Consider the following 26,608-nt stretch of genomic DNA (forward strand, 5'->3'; position numbering starts at 1 on the left):
GATTATGTAAATGGAAGTCCTATGACTCGTGAAAAATAAGTTATGCCAAACTAAAATTGTGCTACAACATGTGAATGGAACTATCACTTTCACAATTTTCACAGGCTTGTTAGCAGCAAAAGATATTTCACATATATTCACGGACTTTTGTTATTAACTAAATGTCATGACTTCCCATGATTTTTTTTTTTTTTTTTTTAAATGTCATGACTTCCCCATCTTTGTTTTATTTTCGGGAAATTTCATGACTTCCGATAATTTTTTTTTGCTTTTAAAATGAACTGTTCCCCTCTTTGTGGTTATTTTCGGGAAATTTTTAAATAATTATTAATCTTCAATGATTTTACTATAAAACTGTTGATCCTTTGGTTACTTAAAACTGCAAACTTTTCAGGCATGAAAAATGATATTTGTAAATTCCAGGACTTTTCTGGATTTCTACGAACCTGTAAGAATCTAGATTCAGCGTATATAGAGGGTTCATCATGAGTGTTTTTTAATATGGAAAATATCAACCGAATCTATGTTAATCAGTATTTGTCGAGGCTCTGCCGAGACAAATACTGATTAACTAGATGAGGTTGATAGTTTACATATTAAAAAACACGAGTAGCGAATTCTATTTATCCTATAACACTCCAAAAATAACACTTTAAATTGATATGTAGTCAAATCAAAGTTCTGAAGTCGCCTCACTGGTAATATGACGCTTATCGTGATTAGCACAAATAGCACTTCCACTAAATCTCATCAAAATGTTATGCTCAGGTATACAAGTCGTGTTGGCTGTAAACAAATGACCCATTGACAACAAAACTATATTAACTGAGTTAGTAAATATCAAATGGGTTCATGACATGGATATTATGGGCAAGTTATAAGATAAAAAACCAGTATTCTATTCTATCAGTCTTCATCTTAGACTTCACAATATTGCAGTGTTCTTCTGCACCACAGTTTTAATAGAACAGAAAATTTCTGAGTTTACACTTTCCGTCTACATGAACACGTGCACCCTGCCACTGGAGTTGCCACCAGCGAGGATGTTGCGACTTGGGTGGACCATGTTGATGGAGCACACAGAATTCAGGCTAACATCAGAGAATGCTTTGAGAAGCTGACCAGTGTCGGAGAAAATCTCGATCTGTAAATCAGAAAAAAACTAAAGTTTGTTTTGTTTAACAACATTACTAGAGCACATTGATGTATTAATTACTGGCTACTGGATGTCAAACATTTTGTAATTTTTACATGTAAAAAATATGTTTCCCTTGTAAAATTGTCCACTAAAACCCCCCCTCCCTTCCCCCTCCCTCTCCTGTCCCGGAATTGGCTACTGGCGATGTCAGAGGTTAGGTTCAGGATGGGCGTGCCTGAACTTATTTGGATATGAGAATGTAAAAAAAAAAAAGAGATCCCACATCCCATATAAACACTATACCATTGAGCTATATTCAGTCACACGGGGGGGGGGGGGGGGGGGGGGGGGGGAGAGGCATAGTCCAGTGGTAAAGCACTCGCTTGATGTGAAGTTGGTTTGGAATCGATCCCCGTAAGTGGGGTCATCTCGCTCCAGCCAGTACATCACAACTGGTACATCAAAGGCCGTGGTATGTGGTATTCGGTCTATGGGATGGTGCATATAAAAGATCCCTCGCTGTTAATTGAAAAGAGTAGCCCATGAAGTGGCAACAGCGGGTTTCCTCTCTGAATATCTGTGTGGTCCTTAACCATATGTCCGACGCCATATAACTGTAAATAAAATGTGTTGAGCACATCCTTAAATAAGACATTTCCTTCCTTCCTTCCAGTCGCACAGATTTAAAAATAGTGTCACTGCTTTACTAGGCAGTCTAGTTACAGTGACTCCTTGTTTTGTTCAAGTCATTGTGACATTTACCTGTCTGGGATGTGTCATGCTTCCACTAACAAACAGGTCGTCTCGTGATGGATGCCACACGGCGCGGAATTTTGTCAACCACCGCCCAACGTAGTTGTTGTGTCTGTAGAATAAAACAAAATAAACTGAATAAATATAGAACAATAAAATTCAGAATAAAACAAAATAAATTATTAAATAAACTTCAGACTAAAACAAAATACACTGAATAAATTATTAAATAAACTTCAGAATAAAACAAAATAAATTATTAAATAAACTTCAGACTAAAACAAAATACACTGAATAAATTATTAAACAAACTTTAGAATAATACAAAATAAATTATTAAATAAACTTCAGAATAAAATAAATTATTAAATAAACTTCAGAATAAAATAAATTATTAAATAAACTTCAGACTAAAACAAAATACACTGAATAAATTAATATAAATAAACTTTAGAATAATACAAAATAAATTATTAAATAAACTTTAGCAACCCCTGCAACTGTCCATGGCAATTTATATGGAGTAATAAGGGTATGATACTTTGCTTACAGTTTTTTAATGCATCTAACTGCTGAGGAGGGAGACCTATGCCATTTTGTGACTACTTTGTCGGCCTTCTCAATGGTTCATGCCATGTTCCAAAATCTAAACTCAAAGTATTTCATATCATTTTTTAATGACTGTCCCTTATTACCCCATGGATGGGTTTATAATGAATTGTTGTTGGTTTTAATTAGTGTCTCAATCAGGACATAAAATTTGAATTTTTCAGGCAACTGATATGTCGTTCGTGTGGTTTTAGTGTTTGCACAAACAATATCTTTTTTTTCAGTAGTTCAGATACAAATGAAAAGGTTAATGAACTTAATGAGCAACGATATTCAAACGATAATCTAAGATGAGCGATTTTAGTAGATTTTCTCCTATCATAAATATAAAAATACTATTTCTGTGTGCTAGGACTAACTTAAAAGCTACAAGGCGAATAAAATTAGGTTTGTTTATCCTAACCCAACCGACCCACGAAAATCACCCATGTCAAATCCTTTTGACCTGTTTCGGGGAAGATTTTTTAAAATTTGTTTTAAAATATTTAACCAATTTCAATTTAGGCTTAAACAATACAGCTTTTGCACGAACGATCCGTCGTTTATGTTGATAACGGATTTGCATAAGACAGACGAACGACAAAATCGTTCGTGCCAAATTTTATGCGCTGCTCAATTATACCTACAATAGGGGTTATAAGGAACACAGAGCATATTTTAAAAAATAAATTTAATAATGTTTCACAACAAAACAATAGAACACAAGTAAATAAGAGCTCTCAATAAAACCAAGCAAGTCTAGCGGGTCAATCTTTTGGCACAAAATTAACAGCAAGCAGGCAGCAAATGCCACTAAAAATGTATTATATACACTTTCTACAGATTAATTTCACAACTTCTTCCTGCTTAGCCTGATATGTTTACATCACATGACCTAGATTTTTGTCTTTTTCTTCATGTTACAATCAATACACAATATAGCCGTTGACAAATGAATAAGGAAGAATGGGCAGAGTAGGAAACCAGATAGGTAGTTAAGCCAAGCTATAGTCCTTCTCAAACACAACGCCTTTTGTCATACTAAGGAATTTACTACATGTTATTTATATGTGAGTCAGTTGTTTTATAAATTGCACACAAAAATAGTAGGGTTTTTTTGTGTTATTTCTACAATTAATATTACTTATTTTACCAAACTAAAATTTATAAAAACAAAATTTGTACGATTGGATGGACTATAAGTACATTGTATAACTAGCAATGTGATAATAGAGGGTTCGTCAAGAGTGTTTTTTAATCTGGAAAATATCAACTGAATCTACGTAAATCGGCAGAGCCTCGACAAATACCAATTAACTAGATGAGGTTGATACAGGGTGTGCACTTTACAGTTGCCCGATCGCTCATGGCGAGTCAAAATAGCATTGGGCAAGTCAAAACCTTATCACATGTCGCCCGCCTGGCGACCGAAAATTTCCGTATAGTGTATTATGTATCAAAATGCAAATAACTAATGTTTGTAAGAGATCGAAAAGTTATTTATTTATTTATTGTTTTCAACTGGTTTCCTATTAGTATCTGCGCAACCAAACCCATATAGGACATAATAGCGATAATAGCGATTACTTCCCCAGTCTATCGAACAGTCTAAAACCATTCGGAATGCCTCGGCCGGTTTTGATGATGTATTCAGAAAACCTCGGCCACATAAATGTATTCGTAGGTTCAGTTGTAACACCTCGATCATGTTCATCTTTACTTTCCATTTAGTTACAATCAGAACAACTCGTTACATTCTGCTACGCTATGTTTCGCAGACAGATTTTGCTTAGGTCTCACTTCACAGACGTCATCTGCCATTGAAACCCATGTTAAATTGCCCAACTTCAAATGAAGATTGCCAATAGAATGGGTTCTCGTTGGCACTAACAACATACACCATTGCGAACATACATTATATACGCATTTATTTTCACTCCAAAATTGAGAACATTTCCGTCTCAGTTTTTTTGCTATATAACCGCATCTGGCTGTAGTACCAGACCGAACAGGTAATTCATTAACCGATTCACTCCGGCTGTCTCTTGCGCTATACACCCATGTCCCAAAAGGTCAAAGAACAATATTACAAAATAACATGGGCAAAATACAGCCAGAAGGCTTACCATTAAACATACATATTGTTTGAATTCTTCGCCATTTCCTGGAAGTGAATATGTGAACCATAACATGTGTCACAATTAGGAACTATAGTGGACCGTTATCGATCAACTCTCACCCAGAAGTCAACTGTGTAGTGAGACCGAAGGGTCCACCAGAATAACCTGTGTCTGCGACGTCACAGTTGAATTTACAATATATATATGTGTATGTGTATATGAAGGGTCCACCAGAATAACCTGTGTCTGTGACGTCACAGTTGAATTTACAATATATATATGTGTGTGTATATGAAGGGTCCACCAGAATAACTTATCAGTGATGTCACATTTTCAATAAGGTGATATGTTTTAATTGAACTCTGCAATCACGGACTATTTATGCTCAAGAAAGCATGATTTACCAACTAATTCATACATCATACACATATCATACACACATCATACACACATACACTATAACACACACACACACACACACACACACTATATTTCAGACATACAAATATGGTTCTCTTAAGTTGGTTGTACGTCAATTTTTGACAATACACTCAACTGACTGTCCCTGATTTTGTTAATACACTGTAGATACACCATTAAAAATGTTAAATGTGTATGAGAGAAACGCACCAACGTGCAAACCAGTCACCACTGCACGAGAGAGAGACGAGCAGACATGAGACCGAGAGTAGAGAGAGTGCAGGGGAGGTGGAGGTGGAGAGGTCTGGTATCACAGGCTGAGATGTTTTCTGTTTGTTTGTCTGCTTTGTCAACTTTATACAAGTATTTAATATTTATACTGGTTACACGTAGAGGACCTGATTTTAATCAGACTGATATTTACTTCATGTACAATCATAATTCTCATCTTTAAAATGTCCCCCAAACATATATATGTTTCTACCCTTTCTGTCAGTTTCCTCCGACTCTGTCTTCTGAGCTGTTCACACCATCGCCTATCTGTCTCAACTTCCTCCACGGTTGCAATCTCTGTGTATTTCCCTGAACCCACCTGGCATCCTCGTCCTTTGCCACTAATAAAGTTGGTCTGACTTACGGCACTAACTAACGACCACTGGTAGTAGGGGTGCATAATAGGTGGTTACAAGTGCCTCTTAACAATGCCAGAAGTAAATACTGAATACTCCCCTGAAGTGGTCAGACTAAGCGACAATGCCTCAAAAGCTGCGATGGAATGGCAGGTGTGGTTCACAGATAGCCCCGATTTCAAGCACCGTACGTCATGATGGAGAGTCGCGGACTGGGCGTGGAGGTGGAACGTGATGCGGCAAACTGAAAGATAAGAGGAGTTGACAGATCGGCGGGGAAATGTCATGGTGTTCAAAGGAGAGACACACTGGCAGAACTGACAGTGGGATAACGTGCAGGGCAACCCCCCCCCCACAGGGCTACATTGACCAATCCTAAAACCACACATCGTTCCAGTTTGGCCAACGCCATTATTGTTTCCAATGATAACGCCATTTTTCAACAGCAATTCTAACAACGGCTTTCTTTTTTAACAACAACATTAATGTCGGTCCTTGGCCATTCGATATCACCGAATTGTAAGGGCGAGTCAAAGTGCTGCTGTGAGTGGCCAGATTGGCCAGTCAAAACAAATCCCAAGTGCATACCCTGTTGATATTTTACGTATTAAAAAATACGAGTAGCGAATTCTATTTATCTTATAACACTTCTAAAATAACATTTTCATTCGAAAGTTAGTAAATCACAGTACTCCATCGGTAATATGACGTCATCACGATTAACACAAATAAGTCTAACGTCATGCATTTTAACTAAATCTTATGAAAACGTTACTCTCAGGGGTACAACTCATTGGCTTTTAAAAAATTTACCCATTGACAGTAACACATTATTACCTAGAGACCTTGCAAATTTGCATATATCTTTAAATTTGCATATCATTATTAACCGGGTTAATACACAAAATTATCACATGGGTTTATGACATGGATATCATGGGTAAGCTATAGGATAAATATACATACTTAATGGAATGTGTCCGTGTAATATTCTTATTCAATGTGGAACTGTCGAACAGGCTGCAATGTAAATTGTAACAATTAGCACAAAATAGAAAATCCAGCACTGGCTTCATGAAAGGAACGGAATATTTGCTAATTATAGTCCTGAGACAGTACAATGTAAACTATGGCTATTTAGTGTCTAGTATTTGGCAATTTTAACACTAGTGAAAGAGGGAACCTACAGACGTCTGTTAAGACTACTCTAAAGCAGCTTTGATTTGTACATATACCAGACCTTACACATACCATCAGATTTGTTGTATGCACTTTCCAAAGACAGAACAGTACATACCAGACCTTACACATACCATCAGATTTGTTGTATGCACTTTCCATAGACAAGACAGTACATACCAGACCTTACACATACCATCAGATTTGTTGTATGCACTTTCCAAAGACAGAACAGTACATACCAGACCTTACACATACCATCAGATTTGTTGTGTTTGTTTGTTTCCAAAGACAGAACAGTACATACCAGACCTTACACATACAATCAGATTTGTTGTATGCACTTTCCAAAGACAGAACAGTACATACCAGACCTTACACATACCATCAGATTTGTTGTATGCACTTCCCAAAGACAGGACAGTACATACCAGACCTTAGACACACCAATCAGCCTATCTGTCTCAACTTCCTCCACGATAGCACAGTACAATATACCTGACCCACCTGGCATATCCAATCAGCTTAGCTATATGCATTTCCCACTTAGACGGCACAGTACAACGACCAAACCTTAGAATATACCAATCAGATTTGCTATACTAAAACAATGCAAAAGAAATACGCAGGTTCTCCCCCGAAGTGGATATAAACTATTAAAAAAACAAAAAGAAATGAAGATTTCAACATTTATTTGGCACAGACAGCCAAAGAGGCACACATTGGTGTTGGAAATTTTTGATTGAATTCCTTTTTGGCTATTGTTTCAGTGTCATAAAGTAGGGTGGGGGTCCATGTTAAAAATGTGAAAGAGACGACCTGTAGCATTGTCAAAGTCAGTATCGCGTGTGACCACCCTGGGCATTCAAACAGGCAAACTGCAACGTCTCCTCATTTGAGTTGACAAGCCGTTGAAAGAATGCCTGAGGGAGTGAGTTCCATTCAATTTACCAAGCTGCCTTTTTTTAACAAAATTCTGAGGTTGTCCATTCGAGCCTGAAGGGCGACGTCAAATTTCATCCCAGACGTGTTCGATAGGCAGCCATGTCCGGTGATAAGGCATGGCCCTGGCATACGTTGGGACGTTTAAAAAATGAGCCAGCAACGCCTGTGTTGCCTTGGCAGTGTGCGGCCTGGCATTGTCTTTCTGCAAGTTAGTAAACACGTGGGTGAGCGGCAAATGACGGGATCGACGTGATTGTTGATGACGTCATTTTGGTTAACGTCGGCATTTTAACGCGTTGTCTGAAAACATGAAGTTGTGTTCTGTGGTTGAATGAGAAACCCACCCCACCCATCACACTACCCCCGCCCCCATCGGTCGGCCTTGCAGAACACAGCATATATCTTAACGTTGCATGTCGACATTAACGCCATACTCGGATTCGGCCATCAGCGGTTGGAAACATTGTAACGGCTCTCATCAGTAAACATAACTTGTTACTTAATGGCCACGTGTGTCATCTTTGATGTTGTTGCGCCCATGTTGACGTGTCGAACGGGCCGCAATGTCAATATTGGTAACACATAAGCACGGCGGTTAGAAAATCCAGCTGCCCATAGACGGCGTCGGAATATCGCTAACACTGGTCCACGTGGACCATGCAAAACTGGTGAGCGGTATTAGCTGTCTGTAGCATCCGATTTTAAGGTAGTGTCACCCGGATGTACCTCTAGGGCTGCTGTTAAGTCTACTCTAAAGCAGCTTTGATTTGTCGATATACGTTCTTACACATACCAGTCAGATTTGTTGTGCACTTTCCAGAAAGGCAGTGCAGATTGTCGAAACATGACATACCCAATTGTGTGGCTACAGCACTTTCCATAGACAAGACTTACATACAGACCTTGGCACATCCCTCGCTGGAGTTGCGTGCAGTCTTTCCATTTTTAAAATGTGATTCCAGACCTCTGTCACATACTCAAATTTGTTTATGCACTTAAAGACCAGGTGTGTAGACTTTATAAGCTTTCAATCAGTGTGTTGTGCACTGGATTCCAAAGACGGAACATCCAGCACGACCAAACAACGTGTTTTCAGAATTCGTGCACTTCCCACAGACAGGACATTACATACCAGGTTAGGACATACGGTCAGATTTGTTGTAATGTCCTTTAACAGACAGTTGAGGTTCAATTACCACCAAAGAATACTGCTTTACAAAGTGCAATTCTTTCGCATTTTCAGGACCTGCGTTTCTTTTGCGTTTTAGTATATATGCACTTCCCATAGACAGGACAGTACATACCAGACCTTAGAATATACCAATCAGATTTGTTTTATGCACTTCCCATAGACAAGACAGTACATACTGTCTATGGGAAGTGCATATAACAAATCTGATTGGTATGTGTAAGGTCTGGTATGTACTGTCCTGGCTTTGTTGTCTAGCAGAGGCTAAGAGACCTTTGTGAATTAGGCCCCTGGTCATCCACCTAGTCAACCCAGCTGGTGTGTATGACCAAAACAGCATGCTTGATTCTCAACTGGATATAAGTATGAAAATAAAGTGAAATTACCAAAAATAACATCTGTATCTGTAATAACAGAAACTATCCATATGTTAATACAGCCAGGCCTGTACTGGATTGAAAAATCTTTTAAATTGCAAACACAGAGCCAGACTGCATAATTTTTATATCTTTCCTAAAAAAATAAATAATTAAAGTTAAGTATTAATCAGAGCTGTAAAATAAAGTCATAATGGAATTATCCCCCTTGATGATATAAATTTAACTCTCTTACTTGATTGTGTTGTCTGACGAGCATGACAGTATTTTGTTTCCTGTGATGGGCGAAAAACATGCTGAGTCAACACTTCGGGCATGCATCATTGTGGCAATTGCCACGTTTGACTTTGATTTCATCTTTCTCATGTCCCACAAACATACCGACCTAAAACAAAAAAAACAAAATATATAACCAAGGGTGCAGCATTTACCTGTTTGAGCATAATTTGGGGGGGGGGTTTAAAAAATAATTTATTATTTTAAGTCAAAATGCCTCTGGACCTCCTTGCATACATCCAGCCATACCACTTTTAGCTGTGATTGTATGGAGAAAACTTGGGAGTGTTTTCTCTTTTATAGAAAGAAAGAAAGAAATGTTTTATTTAACAACGTCAGACATATGGTTAAGGACCACACAGATTTTGAGAGGAAACCCGCTGTCGCCACTACATGGGCTACTCTTTCCGATTAGCAGCAAGGGATCTTTTATTTGCGCTTCCCACAGGCAGGATAGCACAAACCATGGCCTTTGTTGAACCAGTTATGGATCACTGGTCGGTGCAAGTGGTTTACACCTACCCATTGAGCCTTGCGGATCACTCACTCAGGGTTTGGAGTCGGTATCTGGATTAAAATCCCATGCCTCGACTGGGATCCGAACCCAGTACCTACCAGCCTGTAGACCAATGGCCTACCACGACGCCATCGAGGCCGGTTCTCTTTTATAGATACATCACCTGTCCTCAAACTGGTGCATATTCCCTAAGGTTAGTAGACTGGTCCGAACATCCCAACAGCCAATGGGATGGCATAAAATTCTTCTACTGCGCACCCCTTCCTGTTCCAGTCATGTGACTGTAACTTCCTTTTTTTTCCTTCGCGTTCGTTTTTTTTTCCTTTGGACCAGTCTACTAACCATAGAGAATATGCACTAGTTTTGAGGACAGGTGATGTTGAAAAGAAAAACAAGCATTCTGAGAATACTGTTAATGGCAATACAAATTTTCATATCTCAAGTGCCATAACAGAGTCTGTCATATTTCAAGGGCCATAACAGAGTCTGTCATATTTCAAGGGCCATAACAGAGTCTGTCATATTTCAAGGGCCATAACTCTAACAAATGGGCAAATTCCTATGAAAAGTCAAACTTGGTCTGTAACTCCACATATGTGATAAAGCTACATACAGAAGTTCAGGGGCCTAATTCACTAAACTATCGCAACTTTGCGATCTCGCAGTGCAGTGCTAAAAGACTTGCAAAGAGGATGCCCTGTTGTCTAACAGAGCCTAAGAGACCTTTGTGAATTAGGCCCCTGCTCAATATCTTGCGATATTGTGGAAAACAAGTCTGGAAACTGTATGTGGGAAAAACGGACCGAGAGAGACGAGACAAAAGACAAACCCATAGACCCCATGTACCGTTCTCATTATGCAATGCCATTAGTTGCACTAACTTGTCACATGCGATCGAATTATACTGTAAGAACACTGAAATGAGAATGACTTTAGTATTACCGGTACACATTTCGATTTTTGTAGGGCTGACAAATTGCATATGACAAGTCGGTGCGACTAAACGCATAATGTGAATACTGCTTAAGGGATTAGTAAAAGGGAAAGCACTATTTGCTGACACCACAGAAAGCTGTAAAAGGCAGAGTAGTACAGACCTGTAAATGGGCAAATAAAATGGTACAATAAAATTTATACATTTAGTTTGTTCTTTATTCAGCCAGCTACATAGAGATCAAATTCCACTTGTTAAAGTTTGTTTTGTTTAACAACACCACTAGAGCACATTATTATTTAAATTATCGACTACTGGGTGTTAATTTGTTCCATAAGCAGTTTTATATGCACTTTTCCACAAACAGGTCAGCACATACCATGGCTTCTGATATACGAGTCATGGGGTACTTGATGGTACAGAAAAAACCCAAATGGATCTGCTATGGAGGTTCAATCCTACAGCTCAAGCATCTCGGGGCAAGGGCTTTAATTGTCAATTGAGCTAAATTCTGCCCCTATTCCGCTTGTTTTCAATATTTTGTTCTTCCATAATAAATCTGTCTTGCATGGGCTATGACGTCACTGAATTTAACATGGGGAGTATTACGGCCTTGGTAATATATGACGTCATATCAATGCGAGTTGGTTAGTTTTATATCAATATTTTGTTATTAAAACCTTCATTATAAAAGCTACCTTGTTAATTTGTAGTGTTAAATTGTATTTAACACGAGACAGACGTCGCAAATATGATAGTGTAGTTTATTTATGATAAAACAGTTAAATAAAGAAGTGACTTTTTCAGCCATCTTTGGGGTTTTTTTTGTGTAAAATAATGGTTAATTTATCGAATGGATGGGAGAAAAAGACTATCATATGTGTTCATGTGGGATAGAAAAAATACACCCTCGATGGTGGAAATTTTGACCATGGTAATCAGCAAACCTCATCCCGGGTTGAAATTTCCACCACCTCGGGTGTACTTTTTCTCTCTCACATGACTGCATATGATGGGAGTCTATTAGTATATAACTGAAATATAGCTTTGTAGTCTTACATAAATCAGAAAAAAACCTATATTCATTTTTAGCTAGGGTTCTCATTCATCCAAAAATATTGAGAGTCCATGGACTCATGACCTTATATTTTGAGAGTCCATTAGGAATCAGCGGTTGCAAAACGATGTACTAGTAGGCATTGGAACTGACAGAGTAGGAGTTGGGGGTTTGTCGAGAGCTACATACACCGAGTAATGGGTGCATGCGGGGGGAGAGGGGGGTGGGGGCGCTCTATGAGCCGGAGTCTGTGTGCAATGTAGTCCACTTGTAATGCATATAGTCGGTGAAGTTGTTGGCCACAGAATACAACAAGTATGACTCACGGGTTAAGAAACATTTCATATCTTTAATGCACATGTCTTGCAAAAGTTGTTGGTTCAAACTATGTTACATCACATGATGTATTCTATTTCTCTGTTTCTAGACAAAACAGTGGCAAATTGTGTCAGAAAGAAACAGTCTCACTCTAACCACTCTAGCTGCTTCAGGTTCAGACAATTTGAAAAACCAAGAAATCTGACTGCCAGGCTGTGTGACCATTTGGTTTACCGTGAAGCGCATAATCCAGTCTAGCATTTGCCAATAGTACTGTACACGGGTCAATCATCAGTTTTACAGCGTGTGGCAATAGTAAAATAGTATTAATCATAGTTCCGTTTCCAAATGTAATCGCCACAGCAATGAGCAGTCCTGGATGCTGCATTCGTGGGAAGCTCAAAGTTTTCCTGAAGAAATTAACCCATAGAAGCCGAGCTATACATTCAGACAAGAACCAAGAAAATATGAACTGGAGTCTAAGCAACTGTGGCGAAAATAGACGTTGGAAATGAGGGTAGTAAACGTCACATGCGACACGTGGCGCCTTGTTTTGCAACCACTGGGAATGTAGGAGAGTCCACATTTGAAGAATTGATATATCTAATAAAATATCAAGTGAATTGTATAACAACTGACAACACAAAAACATTGACATTTAAATGGTTTTAGCCTATGTCATAATAAAAAGTACATGAACATGAATACATTTTCTTATTATTAAATTGTATGATAAAATATAAAACAAATACCAGGTAACTCATATATAATCAACTAATAATGACACAAAAGAACTCAAATACGTATGTATTTATATATTCTATACAGAATGCCCCACATACAAAATATTTTCACTACCACCTTACCAATATCTAAAAAAAAGAAACTAAAATAAAATTTCACCATTCTATCAAGGTTACTAATTCAATACACACACTAAAATTTGTTGTATTAAACTTTTGTTTGTAATTATAGCAACAAGTATCTTCAACCAGATCGATATAACAAAACATAATTGGTGACTATTATTAATATTTCGCCAATTGCAAAAAAAACCTAAAAACTACTGTGAAAGAATTTTCGGTTCGGCGCAAATTTTTGCGAAAGATTGTTTTCCATCGCGATTTTTTGAACCAAATATTTTCAACCAGTTTTGTTCAGTTGATCCGCCTCACGGTGTGAATAAGCGCTGTTCGCATGTCCACGTGGCCAGTCTATTCAGTAGTGTACTGTCAGCTGCTGGTCGTAAAGCTAGAAAACGCGATTAAATAAAATGAAATACTGTTTAAGACATGTTGCATTTTTTATATTAAATGTTTATTACTTGCAACAACAAATTTTACTTTTTATTAGTTCATGTTTTGTCCTACCGGTTAATGTTGTAAATCTGGGTCACGTGGTTGAGTTAATTTCCACGAAGTGGGTGCATTGATGAGGAATGTATGTATGTATGTACATGTATGTATGTATGCCCACAAATGACTGTCAGGTCAGATGTCGGGAAATAACGTGCTTATATCAATTTAATGTTCAAACACGCTCGTTTCGAGCACGATTTCTGACTAGGGCCAGAAACTGCTCACAACGAGAGGGGTGGGGAGAGTCTTAGTAAAAAAAAATAAAAATAATAATAATTAAAGTTAAAAATGTTTATACAAATGATTAGATAAAAAATACTAATTAATGGTTAAATAAACTTTATTTATGAGGAATACATATTGTTTCTCATTTATATACAATCTTGTGCCCAGGACAGGCATGCGCTACAACAGCTTGCTCTGAATGTGCACGTAAAGCCCTATGACCTGATCTGACCTTATCAAAACCATAGTATTAGTCAATGGCCTCCTGTTTTGACGACAGTTGTTTTGTAGTTGAATTTGCATGCGTTAAGGCATGGCCGCTAACAAATTTAATAATAATTTCCTTTTAAATCATGAATGGATAATCTTTAATGAGAAATGCGCCCAGAAAAAGCAATCAGAGTAGTTGTCACAACAGTAATTGGTCTAAGGGGCCTCAGTCATCCCGATCAGCAATCGTCGACAGTCGGTGACCATGTCAATCAGAATGAGTAGCCCCACCTGTAAAAACATCGACGTATGACTAGAGATATCATTTCCAGGCGGCTTTCTGGAGTGACCAACTGATTGTACCAATTAACAATAATTTCCAAGAATTTTTATGAATGTTGCCGATTTACTTTACAGTAAATTTAGATGTTTAAAAAAAAAAAAAAATTATATTGAAGTTAAATAAAAATTAAAATATACTGCGTCCACAGGGACGCACGTGTATGCAATATGGTGCGTCCCATCCTTGATCGCTGCGTCAGGGACCCGGGACTCCGGGCCCGTGAGAACCCTGTTAGCCAATGCTAGCCATTTTAAATCTTTGCCAAACAGCTTATAGTAAAATATGTTAGCTGTAGTATGCTATTCAATAGAAGGGAGATAACTCAGGACAAAATGACTTATATAGAAAAATCATAAACAGTGCATCTGTGAAATCAGGATTTCTGTATAAACCAGCACAAGTCTTATCCTGTTACAACTGCTTGGGTAACATCTATTCAAGGGCTCGAAACGGCCTGTAGCCAGGTCACCAAATGCAACTAATGTCCCATTTGGGTGACTTTAATATTTTAAAATAATGGTGTTAGTCACCCAAATATTATTTGGGTGATCTTCTTTAGAGCTGTATCATATGAGCCACTATTAATATTTGTATTGCTTATATTTATTCCACATTAAAATCTTGCTTGTGGTTCGTGGTTCGCTTACCATAATTTGTCAATATCCATTATTATTTTTTGGGGGCACCATATTTTTTGGCAAGTTTCGAGCCCTGCTATTCCACCACTCTGTGTAAGGTGAAAGCTGGTTGAGACAGTCCACTATGTAACAATTTGTATACATAAGGATTGTCTGTTATGTTTTTTTACGTTCATCAGGGTATGTGCCAAAAAAATCATCTGTAAACTATGTAAATCGGCGAAGCCGTTCTAACAGAACTTTGCAGATTTTTTTTTTTTTTTCCCCAGATGAACATAAAACAAATAACATCAATAATTAAATTTCTTACTAATAATAACACTAAAAGTTCATATTTTATTTTGAATTCTTTTTTGGTTATTAAACAATAATGTTCAGTAAGACAAAGGGCCAATATAAAGTGACGTCATCAGATAAGGGCCAATATAAAGTGACGTCATCTTATAAGGGCCAATATAAAGTGACGTCATCAGATAAGGGCCAATATAAAGTGACGTCATCTTATAAGGGCCAATATAAAGTGACGTCATCTTATAAGGGCCAATATAAAGTGACGTCATCTTATAAGGGCCCTGTGGGCAACCTAGGGAGACACCACAGCATCGTAGAGGTCTAAAGTTAACGAGCTACTCTCGATTCACTAATATCAAAACCTATATTAGCTCGGCCGTTCAAAATTGCGCCAAATTCCCTCAATCAAATTTTCTCTTTGGCATTTAACTGCTCCATTCAAATTCCATTGCACCACCACCACCCGCCTGCTACCGATTTGATCGGGCTGCTGGTGCTCCCTTGCACCTGCCAGTGCAGGCGGTCCCTCCTCTCCCCTCCCCCCACCTTTCCTGTCATGGACGGAGGAGCCGGCCAATGCCCGCTCTTGTGCCCATGACAGGCGTGCACTACAACAGCTTGTTCTGAATGTGCACGTAAAACCCTATGACATGACATGACATATGACGTTTCCCGACGCTATTTTTTACATTCATCAAGAAATGAACAAGTTCGTGTCACTACGACTGGACCAATGGGATGATGTTAAATCGTAAAGAATGTGACGAAAATTTAATTGTAATAAAATTGAATGCAACATGAAACTACCTACCCATCGACAGATCCTGTGAGGAAATACTGTTTGTTAGTGGGATGAATGTCCAGTGCTCGAAGGCCTTTCTTGTGGAGGTGATATATATTCTCTGCAGATGTTCTGAAAATGAAGAAGAAAAAAATGGTAATTGTTTTTCTGCCAATTTAAGTTTACAAATTTATGTACCTGTATGGGTTTTTTTTTTCATACCATTGCATTTTTTTGGAGAAAATTTCAAACATTTTTTTTTATTAAGCTACAATCAGATATTCTGACAAGTCCTTTTTTAGTGGATATGCCTATTACTTCCAGCGAGTACATAGAGATTATACGAACTTGTTTGTCATACTTATTTTACGAAACCAGTTTCAGGATTATTGTATATGAATCCTGACATGAGTTAAGTTATGATGTCGCTTCACAAAATTACGTCATTCGATATGCATGTGAAATCATTACGACACACGTGGGTCGTACTGGTTATATTTCCTTGAATATCTTGAACTATGTGGATAATAAATTTTCATAGGTGTCAGAAGATGGCAGCAACTGGGGAAGGGGGCAACTTACTAAATGCGAGTTCATATTGTGCATATTGTGGCCCCCCAGTTTCCAACGCCTATGGTTTTGCATAAACAACAAAATTACATGTTATCTCCCTTGTTTTCCACTGACAATATATTTTTAATAAAAATATCTGTAATTTTAGCCATAACAGTCTTAGAAACAATTAGATTTGTGTATGTCCTATTAAAGAGAATGGTGTTTGAGTCAATACACACCCAGGGGTTCTCTGATCAACCACTGCAACACACCCATCAGACTGGGCAATGGCGACTACATCTTTCGACTGGAAACCAAACGACCTCAGCATTATGTCTTCCTCCACGGGAACAGAATACACCTAAAAGGAAAGGAATGTTTTGTTTTATGACACCTAAACATATTTTAAACTACAGCTCTTTGGTGTCTAACATATGATTATTTTGACAAATGTTCGGGTTTAGGGGGATGGGGGAGGGGGAGACAAGAGTCTGACAGATAATAACCCACAGACATTAGACAGTATACTCTTAACAAAAAAGGGGGCAGGATTTAGTTCAGTCAGCTGAGTGCTCACTTGAGAAGCTTGCATCACAGGATCAAACTACTTCGGTGGATCCATTCAGCGGATTGGGTTTTTTTCTCGTTCCAACCAGTGCACTACAACTGGACAAAGGCGTGGTATGAGCTTGCCTGTCTCTGGGAAAGTGCATATAAAAGGCCAGCACTCAACTGAGCTAAATCCAGGGTTTCACATGACGAAGGAATCCTGCATATTTGAAGCAATATTTATCTAAAATACTCCTAAATAAAATCTGTGTGTGTCATGGTTGATGCAAAATATTTCCAATGTCAATCAATTTTACAGTATTATTTTTTAAATACATAAAAACCTAACTACTATGAAATTCAAAACCAAAATAGCCGAGTGGTTTAACTGGTTCCCAACCTTATCAATACGTTTAACGTAACCTAAGTGTAAAAACCAGTGTGGCTGATGTAGTGTGACAGTCATCACGACAATGTCGAATGCACAGTTTATTTACGAAGTTTTTAATTCAGTCTATATATCTAGTTTTTTGTTAAGTTTTTATTATTGTTCTTTATTGTTTTTAATACATGTAGACGGTTGAGCATATCACTAAAAAGAGTGAGTAAAAATTATTGTGCTAATGAAGCTATGTTACAAAACAGGTTAGCATGCAGCACTGGGTAGCCAATGGGTGCATGAAAAGAGAGAAAAAACCCACTATATTATTTACAAGAAGAAAAACAATGGATATACATGTATATCATTTATATGTATTATACAGATAGAAATAGTGGATATAATACATGTACATGCATGTAATATAAACGAGACAGTTATTCAGTTAATTATGTGATTTAAGAAATATATTATAGAAGACTCCCATTTTTTAATGCATGACTCCCCAAATAAAACTCCGTGAGTCATGACGACTCCCATTTTCCAGATGTTAGGTGGAACATTGTAAATCCCACCCCTAACTGTGGTTGCATTCAACTCCATAGTGCCATACCCAAATATTTCTTTCTGGCAGAAACACTGCAGACGGACTGACAGACAAACAGACAGAAGGACGGCCAAAACAAAACAAACCTCACTGAAGACAGCTCGTTCAAAATCACCATGTCGGAACGTTCCATCGTAACTACAGGTAAACACTGTGGCTGGCTTCCACTGACAGAACTCCACGTGGTTAATAGGTGACGTATGAGGAGTGTAGGCAGTCACAGCGTCATCTTCAGATTCCTGGAACCGTGAAGAAAAAACTACAGGTAAACTTACGATAAACATTTAAACCATATACAGTTGAATCCCAGGTTCGACCTAACTATTTCGTCAACAACTGGTAAGTGTAACTCGGGACTTCGTTTTTGGTTCGAGCATTGAAAGCGTATTCGACACTTCAGAGTTCAACCCAATGAGATTCTACTGTCCATGTAGTTTTGTGAGCAAAGCAACAAACAGAACATTATTGTAATTTATGCCAATCATAAAACGGACACAAATAAACAATAGCAATACAATGAATGCAGAGTACTGCTACAGCAATAAATGTCCCCTTCAGGGCCCAACAAATTTTCATATCTCCTAAGTTCAAGGGCCATAACTCTGTGAAAAATGGGTATGTCACAATGAAACTCAAACTTGATCTGTAACAGAACATAATAAAGCTATACCAGTCTCTGTGGCGTCGTGGTTAAGCCATCGGACATAAGGCTAATAGGTACAGAGTTCGCATCCCGGTACCGGCTCCCACCCAGAGCGAGTTTTTGCGACTCAGTGGGTAGGTGTATGGTCATTATACCCTCTTCTCTCTCGCTAAACACTAACAATTAACAACTAACCCACTGTGCTCGACAGACAGTCCAGATAGCGGAGGTGTGTGCCCAGGACAGCATGCTTAAACCTTAATTGGATATAAGCACACAGATAAGATGAAATGAAAAAAAAAAGAAGCTATATATACAAAATATTTCACCTCAATATCTCTAGGCAGTGCAAAAAACAAAAGGTCCTGAAACAAATATTTGTATCTCGCTATGAAAGTAAACTTGATCTGTAACAGTACATTATAAGGCTACACACAAAACATCAGCGTAATATCTTGAGGCGTTGTGAAAAAAAGGTCTGGAAAATTACATGTATATGAGGAAGGAAGGAAGGAAGGAAGAAATGTTTTTATTTAACGACGCACTCGGCACATTTCATTTTGAGTTATATGCAGGTGTCAGACATGTGGTTAAGGACCACACAGATATTGAGAGAGGAAACCTGCTATCGCCACTTCATGGGCTACTCTTTTCGATTAGCAGTAAGGGATCTTTTATCTGCACCATCCTACAGACAGGGTAGTACATACCACAGCCTTTGATTTACCAGTCGTGGTGTACTGGCTGGAACGAGAAATAGCCCAATGGGCCCACCGACGGGGATTGATCCCACACTGACTGTGCATCGAGCGAGCGCTTTACCACTGGGCTACGTCCCGCCTCTCCATGTATATGAGAAAGAAAAGTAAGAAATGTTTTATTTAATGACGAACTCAACACATTTTATTTATATGGCATCAGACATATGGTTAAGGATTTTGAGAGGAAACCCGCTGTCGCCACTACATGGGCTACTCTTTCCAATTAGCAGTAAGGGATCTTTATTTGCGCTTCCCACAGGCAGCATAGCACAAACCATGGCCTTTGTTGAACCAGTTATGGATCACTGGTCGGTGCAAGTGGTTTACACCTACCCATTGAGTCTTGCGGAGCACTCACTCAGGGTTTGGAGTCGGTATCTGGATTAAAAATCCCATGCCTCGACTGGGATGCGAACCCATTACCTACCAGCCTGTAGACAGATGGCCTAATCACGACGCCACCAAGGCCGGTCCATGTATATGAGAGACAGACAGATATATAGAAGAAGATGTAACCTATAGTCATCTCCAGTTGGACCAGTAGGGGACTAACAAGCCAACATTAGAGAAACAATTCTTTTTAATTTCATGTACAATCAATAAATTATTACAAATGTACACGTTTTTCCTTTTTTAACCACATATTGCAATGAAATAAGTAAGAAATGTTTACAGATGCTTTTTGTAAAAATTACAGATGCTTCTTGTAAAAAAAAACCGGCCTCGGTGGCATCATGGTTAGGCCATCAGTCTACAGGCTGGTAGGTACTGGGTTCGGATCCCAGTCGAGGCATGGGATTTTCAATCCAGATACCGACTCCAAACCCTGAGTGAGTGCTCCACAAGGCTCAATGGGTAGGTGTAAACCACTTGCACCGACCAGTGATCCATAAATGGTTCAACAAAGGCCATGGTTTGTGCTATCCTGCCTGTGGGAAGCGCAAATAAAAGATCCCTTGCTGCTAATCGGAAAGAGTAGCCCATGTAGTGGCGACAGCGGGTTTCCTCTCAAAATCTGTGGTCCTTAACCATATTTCTGACGCCATATAACCGTAAATAAAATGTGTTGAGTGCGTCGTTAAATAAAACATTTCTTTTTTTCTTTCTTTCTTGTAAAAAAAATTAATTTGAAATTTATTTTCGTAGATATATTTCAATTACTTCCCAGCACAAATAAATCAAGAACTAAATGACACATTAGCAGCAAGGGGTATCTTAGAGAAGAATACTTTATACCAAAGCCTCTAATACACCAAGGCAAGACTCGAAAATCGTTTGCTTTCATTGTAAAGCTTCAAATTAACAAATTAGTGCCAACTATGTTGACATTAGGACAACCAATATTAAATTACATATTTTTAAAAATAAAAATTTATATTTACATAAAATGAAAGTAAAGTTTATATAATTCTAAGAGTTGTATAAATGTGCAGGTTTACTTGAGACAAATGGACAAACATCCACAAAATGTTTATTGTCATCTTCCAGAGAAGCTCTCGCCTGATGTGTGTTCGGTTTGGGATCGATCCCTGTCTGTGGACCTGTTGGGCTATTTCTCGTTCCAGGTCCCTTACTACTCATGGAAAAATGTAGCAGGTTTCCTCTCTAAGACTATATGTCAAAATTACCAAATGTTTGACATCCAATAGGCGATGATTAATAAATCAATGTGCTCTAGTGGTGTCGTTAAACAAAACAAACTTTAACTTTTTAAAGCTTACCACTAGGGCTGGCCGGTATTGAAATTTGAGGTTCGGTAGCGATATCAGTATTTTTGGGGTGATTTACGTCAGTATATTTGTACGGTATTTGGTATTGCCACGATACCGATATCGAGCGCTATTTTCGGTATACTCGCCTTTATTTGCATGGCTGTGTTAAACCTCACCCGCTAATTTCATCTAAATACAATCAAATTCCATACACAAGGCTCTCGTCTGATTTATACCAACCCATTTTGTGTCCGTCAGATATATTATTAGTGCTTTCTGGGAAATAGTTTTCAGTACCGAAATTTCGGTATTTTGAAATTTGGTCGGTACGGTAAATCGGTATTAACATAATACCGATATCAAACGGTATATATGGTATACCGCCCAGCTCTACTTACCACATCCCAAAAACCGAGGTTGCCCCACTTGTCTCCAGCTGCAACCAGGATCTTGTTCTCCGATGGGTGGATGGCAAGTGAAAATATCCTCTCCTTGACCACTTTAATTACTCGGTTTTCACCGAGATTCAGTTTTTTAAACTCTTCCATGAAGCTTAAAAAAAAAAAAAAAAAAAAGAAAAAAATTATGACAGGACTACCTGTAGATTAAACCTGGCCAGAAAGATCTTGTCATGAAAAACCCCTGAGGGCAATGATTAATTAAAAAAGAAGAAGGAAATGTTTTATTTAATAATGCATCAAACACATTTCATTTACGGACCAGGACCCATATTTTCGAAGCCATCTTAGCACTACGAAATCGTAAAAATGTTATAGGTTGTGACGTCACTACAACACACGCCATAGTGACGTCATAGCTTACGATGATTTTACGATTTCGTAGGCTAAGATAGCTTCGAAAATATGGGCCCAGATATTGAGGAAGGAAATCTGCTGTTGCCACTTCATGGCCTACTCTTTTCAATTAGCAGGTCAGGTCAGGTCATAGGGCTTTACGTGCACATTCAGAACAAGCTGTTGTAGCGCACACCTGGCCAGGACAGGGTGGAGAGAGGGGCCGCTCTCCACTGGAACAGGAAAGGGGGGGGGGGGGTGGAGAGAGGAGGGACTGGGGAGCACCAGCAGCCCGACCAAGGTCAGTAGCAGGCATCAATTAGCAGCAAGGGATCTTTTATATGCACCATCCCACAGACAGGATAGAACATACCACGGCCTTTGATGTACCAGTCATGATGCACTGGATGGAGTGAGAAATAGCCCAATAGGCCCACCGATGGGAATCAATCCCAAACCGACTGTGCTACAATTCCAAAACCACTGGGCTACGTCTCGCTCCACAGTGATTAATTACTTCTCTCACTTAGATTATAAGGAACCATTTAAGTTATTACCATACTAAGCCTTGGTACATGTATCACAGTTTCTAGATTATGGTAGCCCCTTTCCCATGGCTAGTGATATCCAATGTTGGGCTAGTAAATAACTACTATTGTCATGCCCAGTGGCTAGTGAAAGAACAAGAAATCAAATGTTGCAGTTAAGTCCATTTTGTAAATATGAATATCCTGCCCCCATCCCCAATGTTAGTATTTTTTTAGCTCTATTTCCGCATTTAGGTGACATATCTGACTATTACTATTATTTAGTAAACTTGTATTAACTTTAAAGTAAAGTAGGGCTAGTGAATTTTTAATTGTGGCAAGTAAATTTTTAAAATCGTTGATCCCATGGCTCATGGGTTTGATAAAAATTCTAGAAACCCTGTTGTATCTGAAAAAAATTAATTGAGTTTAGCTACATTTTAATTGCCAGAAATATCATCTTTACACTGAATCTTTTAAAAATAGAGACAACTTTGTCAACATTACATGTTCAAGATTTTAGTCACCTCATATTTCTTTGTTCTGAAAAATGTGGACACTGTACTCTTATGACCACTGGCTATTTGAAAAAAATTGCCCCCCCCCCCCCCCCCCACCAAATTTTTGGTAATTTTTCCTTTTTCACAGGAAGGAAATGTTTTATTTAACGATGCACTCAACACATTTTATTTACGGTTATATAGCGTCAGGCATATGGTTATGGACCACCCAGATATTGAGAGAGGAAACCCGCTGTCGCCACTTCACAGGCTACTCTTTTCGATTAGCAGCATGGGATCTTTTATATGCACCATCCCACAGACAGGATAGTACATACCACGGCCTTTGTTACACCAGTTGTGGAGCACTGGCTGGAACGAGAAATAAGCCAATGGGTCCACTGATGGGGATCCCACCCCCCAATTTGTCACAGATGCAGTCACAAGCATTCACCTCTTCAGTGATGATGTGAGCGGTTCCACTTGTTCTTCCACATCACACGCTGATCGGACTGTGTCGCGCAGCTTGTTGTGTAAGTTTTCTGTCACAGACGGAAACAAACAACATGTCATATCGAAGGGGCCTGGTGGATGTCTTTCCTATGAATAACAAATAAGTATGTCATATTCATAATTAATCTAGTTCTGAAAACAAAAAGTTCTTAGATTTAGACCGATTTCAGTTCAGTTACCTTTTCTGAGATAAAACTCACCATGTATAATATGTAAAGTTTGTTTTGTTTAACGACACCACTAGAGCACATTGATTAATTAATCATCGGCTTATTGGATATCAAACATTTGGTAATTCTGAATAAGTGATCCCACTACATTTTTTCATTAGCAGCAAGGGATCTTTTTATGTACTTTTCCAGACAGAAAGGCACATACCATGGCCTTTGGCCAGTTGTGGTGCACTGGTTGGAATGAGAACAAAACCCTAGTTTAGACAGAGACCACTATATAATCTTATATTTTAAATATTCATCGTTCCCATGGCTCACCATATAGCTGTTCCTGACTCACCATATAGCTGTTCCACCTCACCATAAAGCTGTTCACGATTCACTATATAGCTGTTCCACCTCACCATATACATGTAACTGTTCCTGACTCACCATATACATATAACTGTTCCCGACTCACCATATAGCTGTTCCCGACTCACCATATAGCTGTTCCCGACTCACCATATAGCTGTTCCTGACTCACCATATAGTTGTTCCAGACTCACCATATAGCTGTTCCACCTCACCCTATAGCTGTTCCGAACTCACCATATAGCTGTTCCCGACTCACCATATAGCTGCAGGGCTCAAATTTAACGACAACAATTGCTGTTGTTGAGATATGAATTGCCATAGGTCGGGAGTAAAGCTCCTTAATGATAGCAAAATGTTTACACCTGGTGTACATTAGATGACAGTATATAACCTTAGTACATTTAAAATATGTCTACATACACAAAAATAACCTTTCAGTCTTATTTGTTTTCTGCAAAAGTCTTCTTTTTTTCTTCAAATGCCATTGGCAGGCTTTAAATTGCCGTGGGAGACAAATTCTTAAGTTAAGGCCCTGAGCTGTTCCTGACTCAGCATATATTTGTTCCTGACTCACCATATATCTGTTCCAGACTCACCATATAGCTGTTCCTGACTCACCATGTATCTGTTCCTGACTCACCATGTATCTGTTCTTGACTCACCATACAGCTGTTCCCAACTCACCATACAGCTGTTCCCAACTCACCATGTATCTGTTCCTGACTCGCCATGTAGCTGTTCATGACTCGCCATATCTCTGTTCATGACTCAACATATATCTGTTCCAGACTTACCATATATCTGTTCCGGAATAACCATATAGCTGTTCCTGACTCACCATACAGCTGTTCCCAACTCACCATGTATCTGTTCCTGACTCGCCACATCTCTGTTCATGACTCGCCACATCTCAGTTTACGACTCAACATATATCTGTTCCAGACTTACCATATAGCTGTTCCTGACTCACCATATACATGTATCTGTTCCTGACTCACCATATAGCTGTTCCCGACTCACCATGTAGCTGTTCCCGACTCACCATGTATCTGTTTCTCACAGACGAGTACGTCACGGAGGGAGTCTCCACCGCGTCTATCGGCTTGATACTGCGAACCCTCAGACTCCTTCTTGTTGGTTCTCTTGGGGAGCTTTCTTTAGCACTAAAACAACACAGAAAACAGATACAGTAAAATGAAACAAGACTTGCCTGCAGGTCACCGTCATCTTGTCACCTTTAATTACCATTGGATTTCCCCCAAATTTTGTCCAGACACAAATTGTGAAAAAATCATTGCAGTGACACAGATTTACGTATTTGAACCTGTAGTGGATGTAAGCTTGTCTGAATTGTTTTATTGTCTGTGCATGTTCAATCCAACAACCAGATAAATTTAACAACATCCAGGGCTAGGTCTGGGTCAGCAGAAAATTTCGCCAAATTATGTTAAAATTCAAAAATAGCAAAACCCCAGTTATTTTGTATCAAAATATCAATTATTACATAAAATTATTTCGCCAAATAAAAATAAAAATTTGCCAATTGTTTTTGAAATCCACAATTGGCGAGTGCCAGAGATAGCCCTGACATCATTGTTTCCCATGTCCAATACAAAGTAAAATAATAATAATTTCTTTGTAATTACTTACCTTTGTTGTCAACAAATGTAAAATTCCTACCATGAAGTGAATATTTGTAAATTTTTTAACACCATCGAAATCCGCCCCATGTGAACATCACAAATGTGGAATGTATGGAAGACCACATCCGTCATAAAATTGAGGAAACAAGAACACAACAGATTGTCAACGAAGCAAATGTAAATCAATTATGAATTTATCTATACGTTTTTGAAGAACATTGGTTGTCATCCAGCACCACTGTGTTCGAGAATAGAAAGTTCCCCTTGCTTTTTTGAAGAACATTGGTTGTCATCCAGCACCACTGTGTTCGAGAATAGAAAGTTCCCCTTGCTTTTTTGTTCTTTAAAGTTTGTTTTAGATTGAATTTTTTTTAGATGCTTTGTAAACAGTCATGCCACTCTTAACGGCTTTTCAAGTAGTCAACAAATTTTTACGAATATAGGAAAATGGTTTTCTTGTGCTAACAACTTTTATATTTGGCTGAAGAAAGAAGAAAATCAACTAATGTTGTTTCTTAACAACAATTGTGGATCTGACACAAACAGCCTTCCATACATCACCCCTCCCATAAGAGTGTCAGTTATGTTACTTTTAACAAAATATAGACA

General features: G+C 38.5%; 1 protein-coding gene across 1 annotated transcript in view; it reads right to left on the reverse strand.

Moving 5' to 3' along the window:
* Window positions 1-385: 385 nt before the first annotated feature.
* Window positions 386-26,608, reverse strand: part of LOC121382215 (WD repeat-containing protein 76-like) — a 48,201-nt gene continuing 21,978 nt past the window's right edge. The window contains exons 6-15 of the mRNA XM_041511741.1: window positions 25,399-25,519; window positions 23,768-23,913; window positions 21,891-22,044; window positions 18,463-18,615; window positions 17,081-17,202; window positions 16,317-16,418; window positions 9,574-9,723; window positions 6,615-6,668; window positions 1,901-2,003; window positions 386-1,144 (exon numbers count right to left, since the gene is read on the reverse strand). Coding sequence (XP_041367675.1) covers window positions 998-1,144; window positions 1,901-2,003; window positions 6,615-6,668; window positions 9,574-9,723; window positions 16,317-16,418; window positions 17,081-17,202; window positions 18,463-18,615; window positions 21,891-22,044; window positions 23,768-23,913; window positions 25,399-25,519 — 1,252 coding nt within the window. The 3' untranslated portion in view covers window positions 386-997. The remainder of the gene's footprint in view (window positions 1,145-1,900; window positions 2,004-6,614; window positions 6,669-9,573; window positions 9,724-16,316; window positions 16,419-17,080; window positions 17,203-18,462; window positions 18,616-21,890; window positions 22,045-23,767; window positions 23,914-25,398; window positions 25,520-26,608) is intronic.

Source organism: Gigantopelta aegis, chromosome 9 (assembly GCF_016097555.1).
Source record: "Gigantopelta aegis isolate Gae_Host chromosome 9, Gae_host_genome, whole genome shotgun sequence".
In the NCBI taxonomy this organism is placed as follows: Eukaryota; Metazoa; Mollusca; class Gastropoda; order Neomphalida; family Peltospiridae; genus Gigantopelta; species Gigantopelta aegis.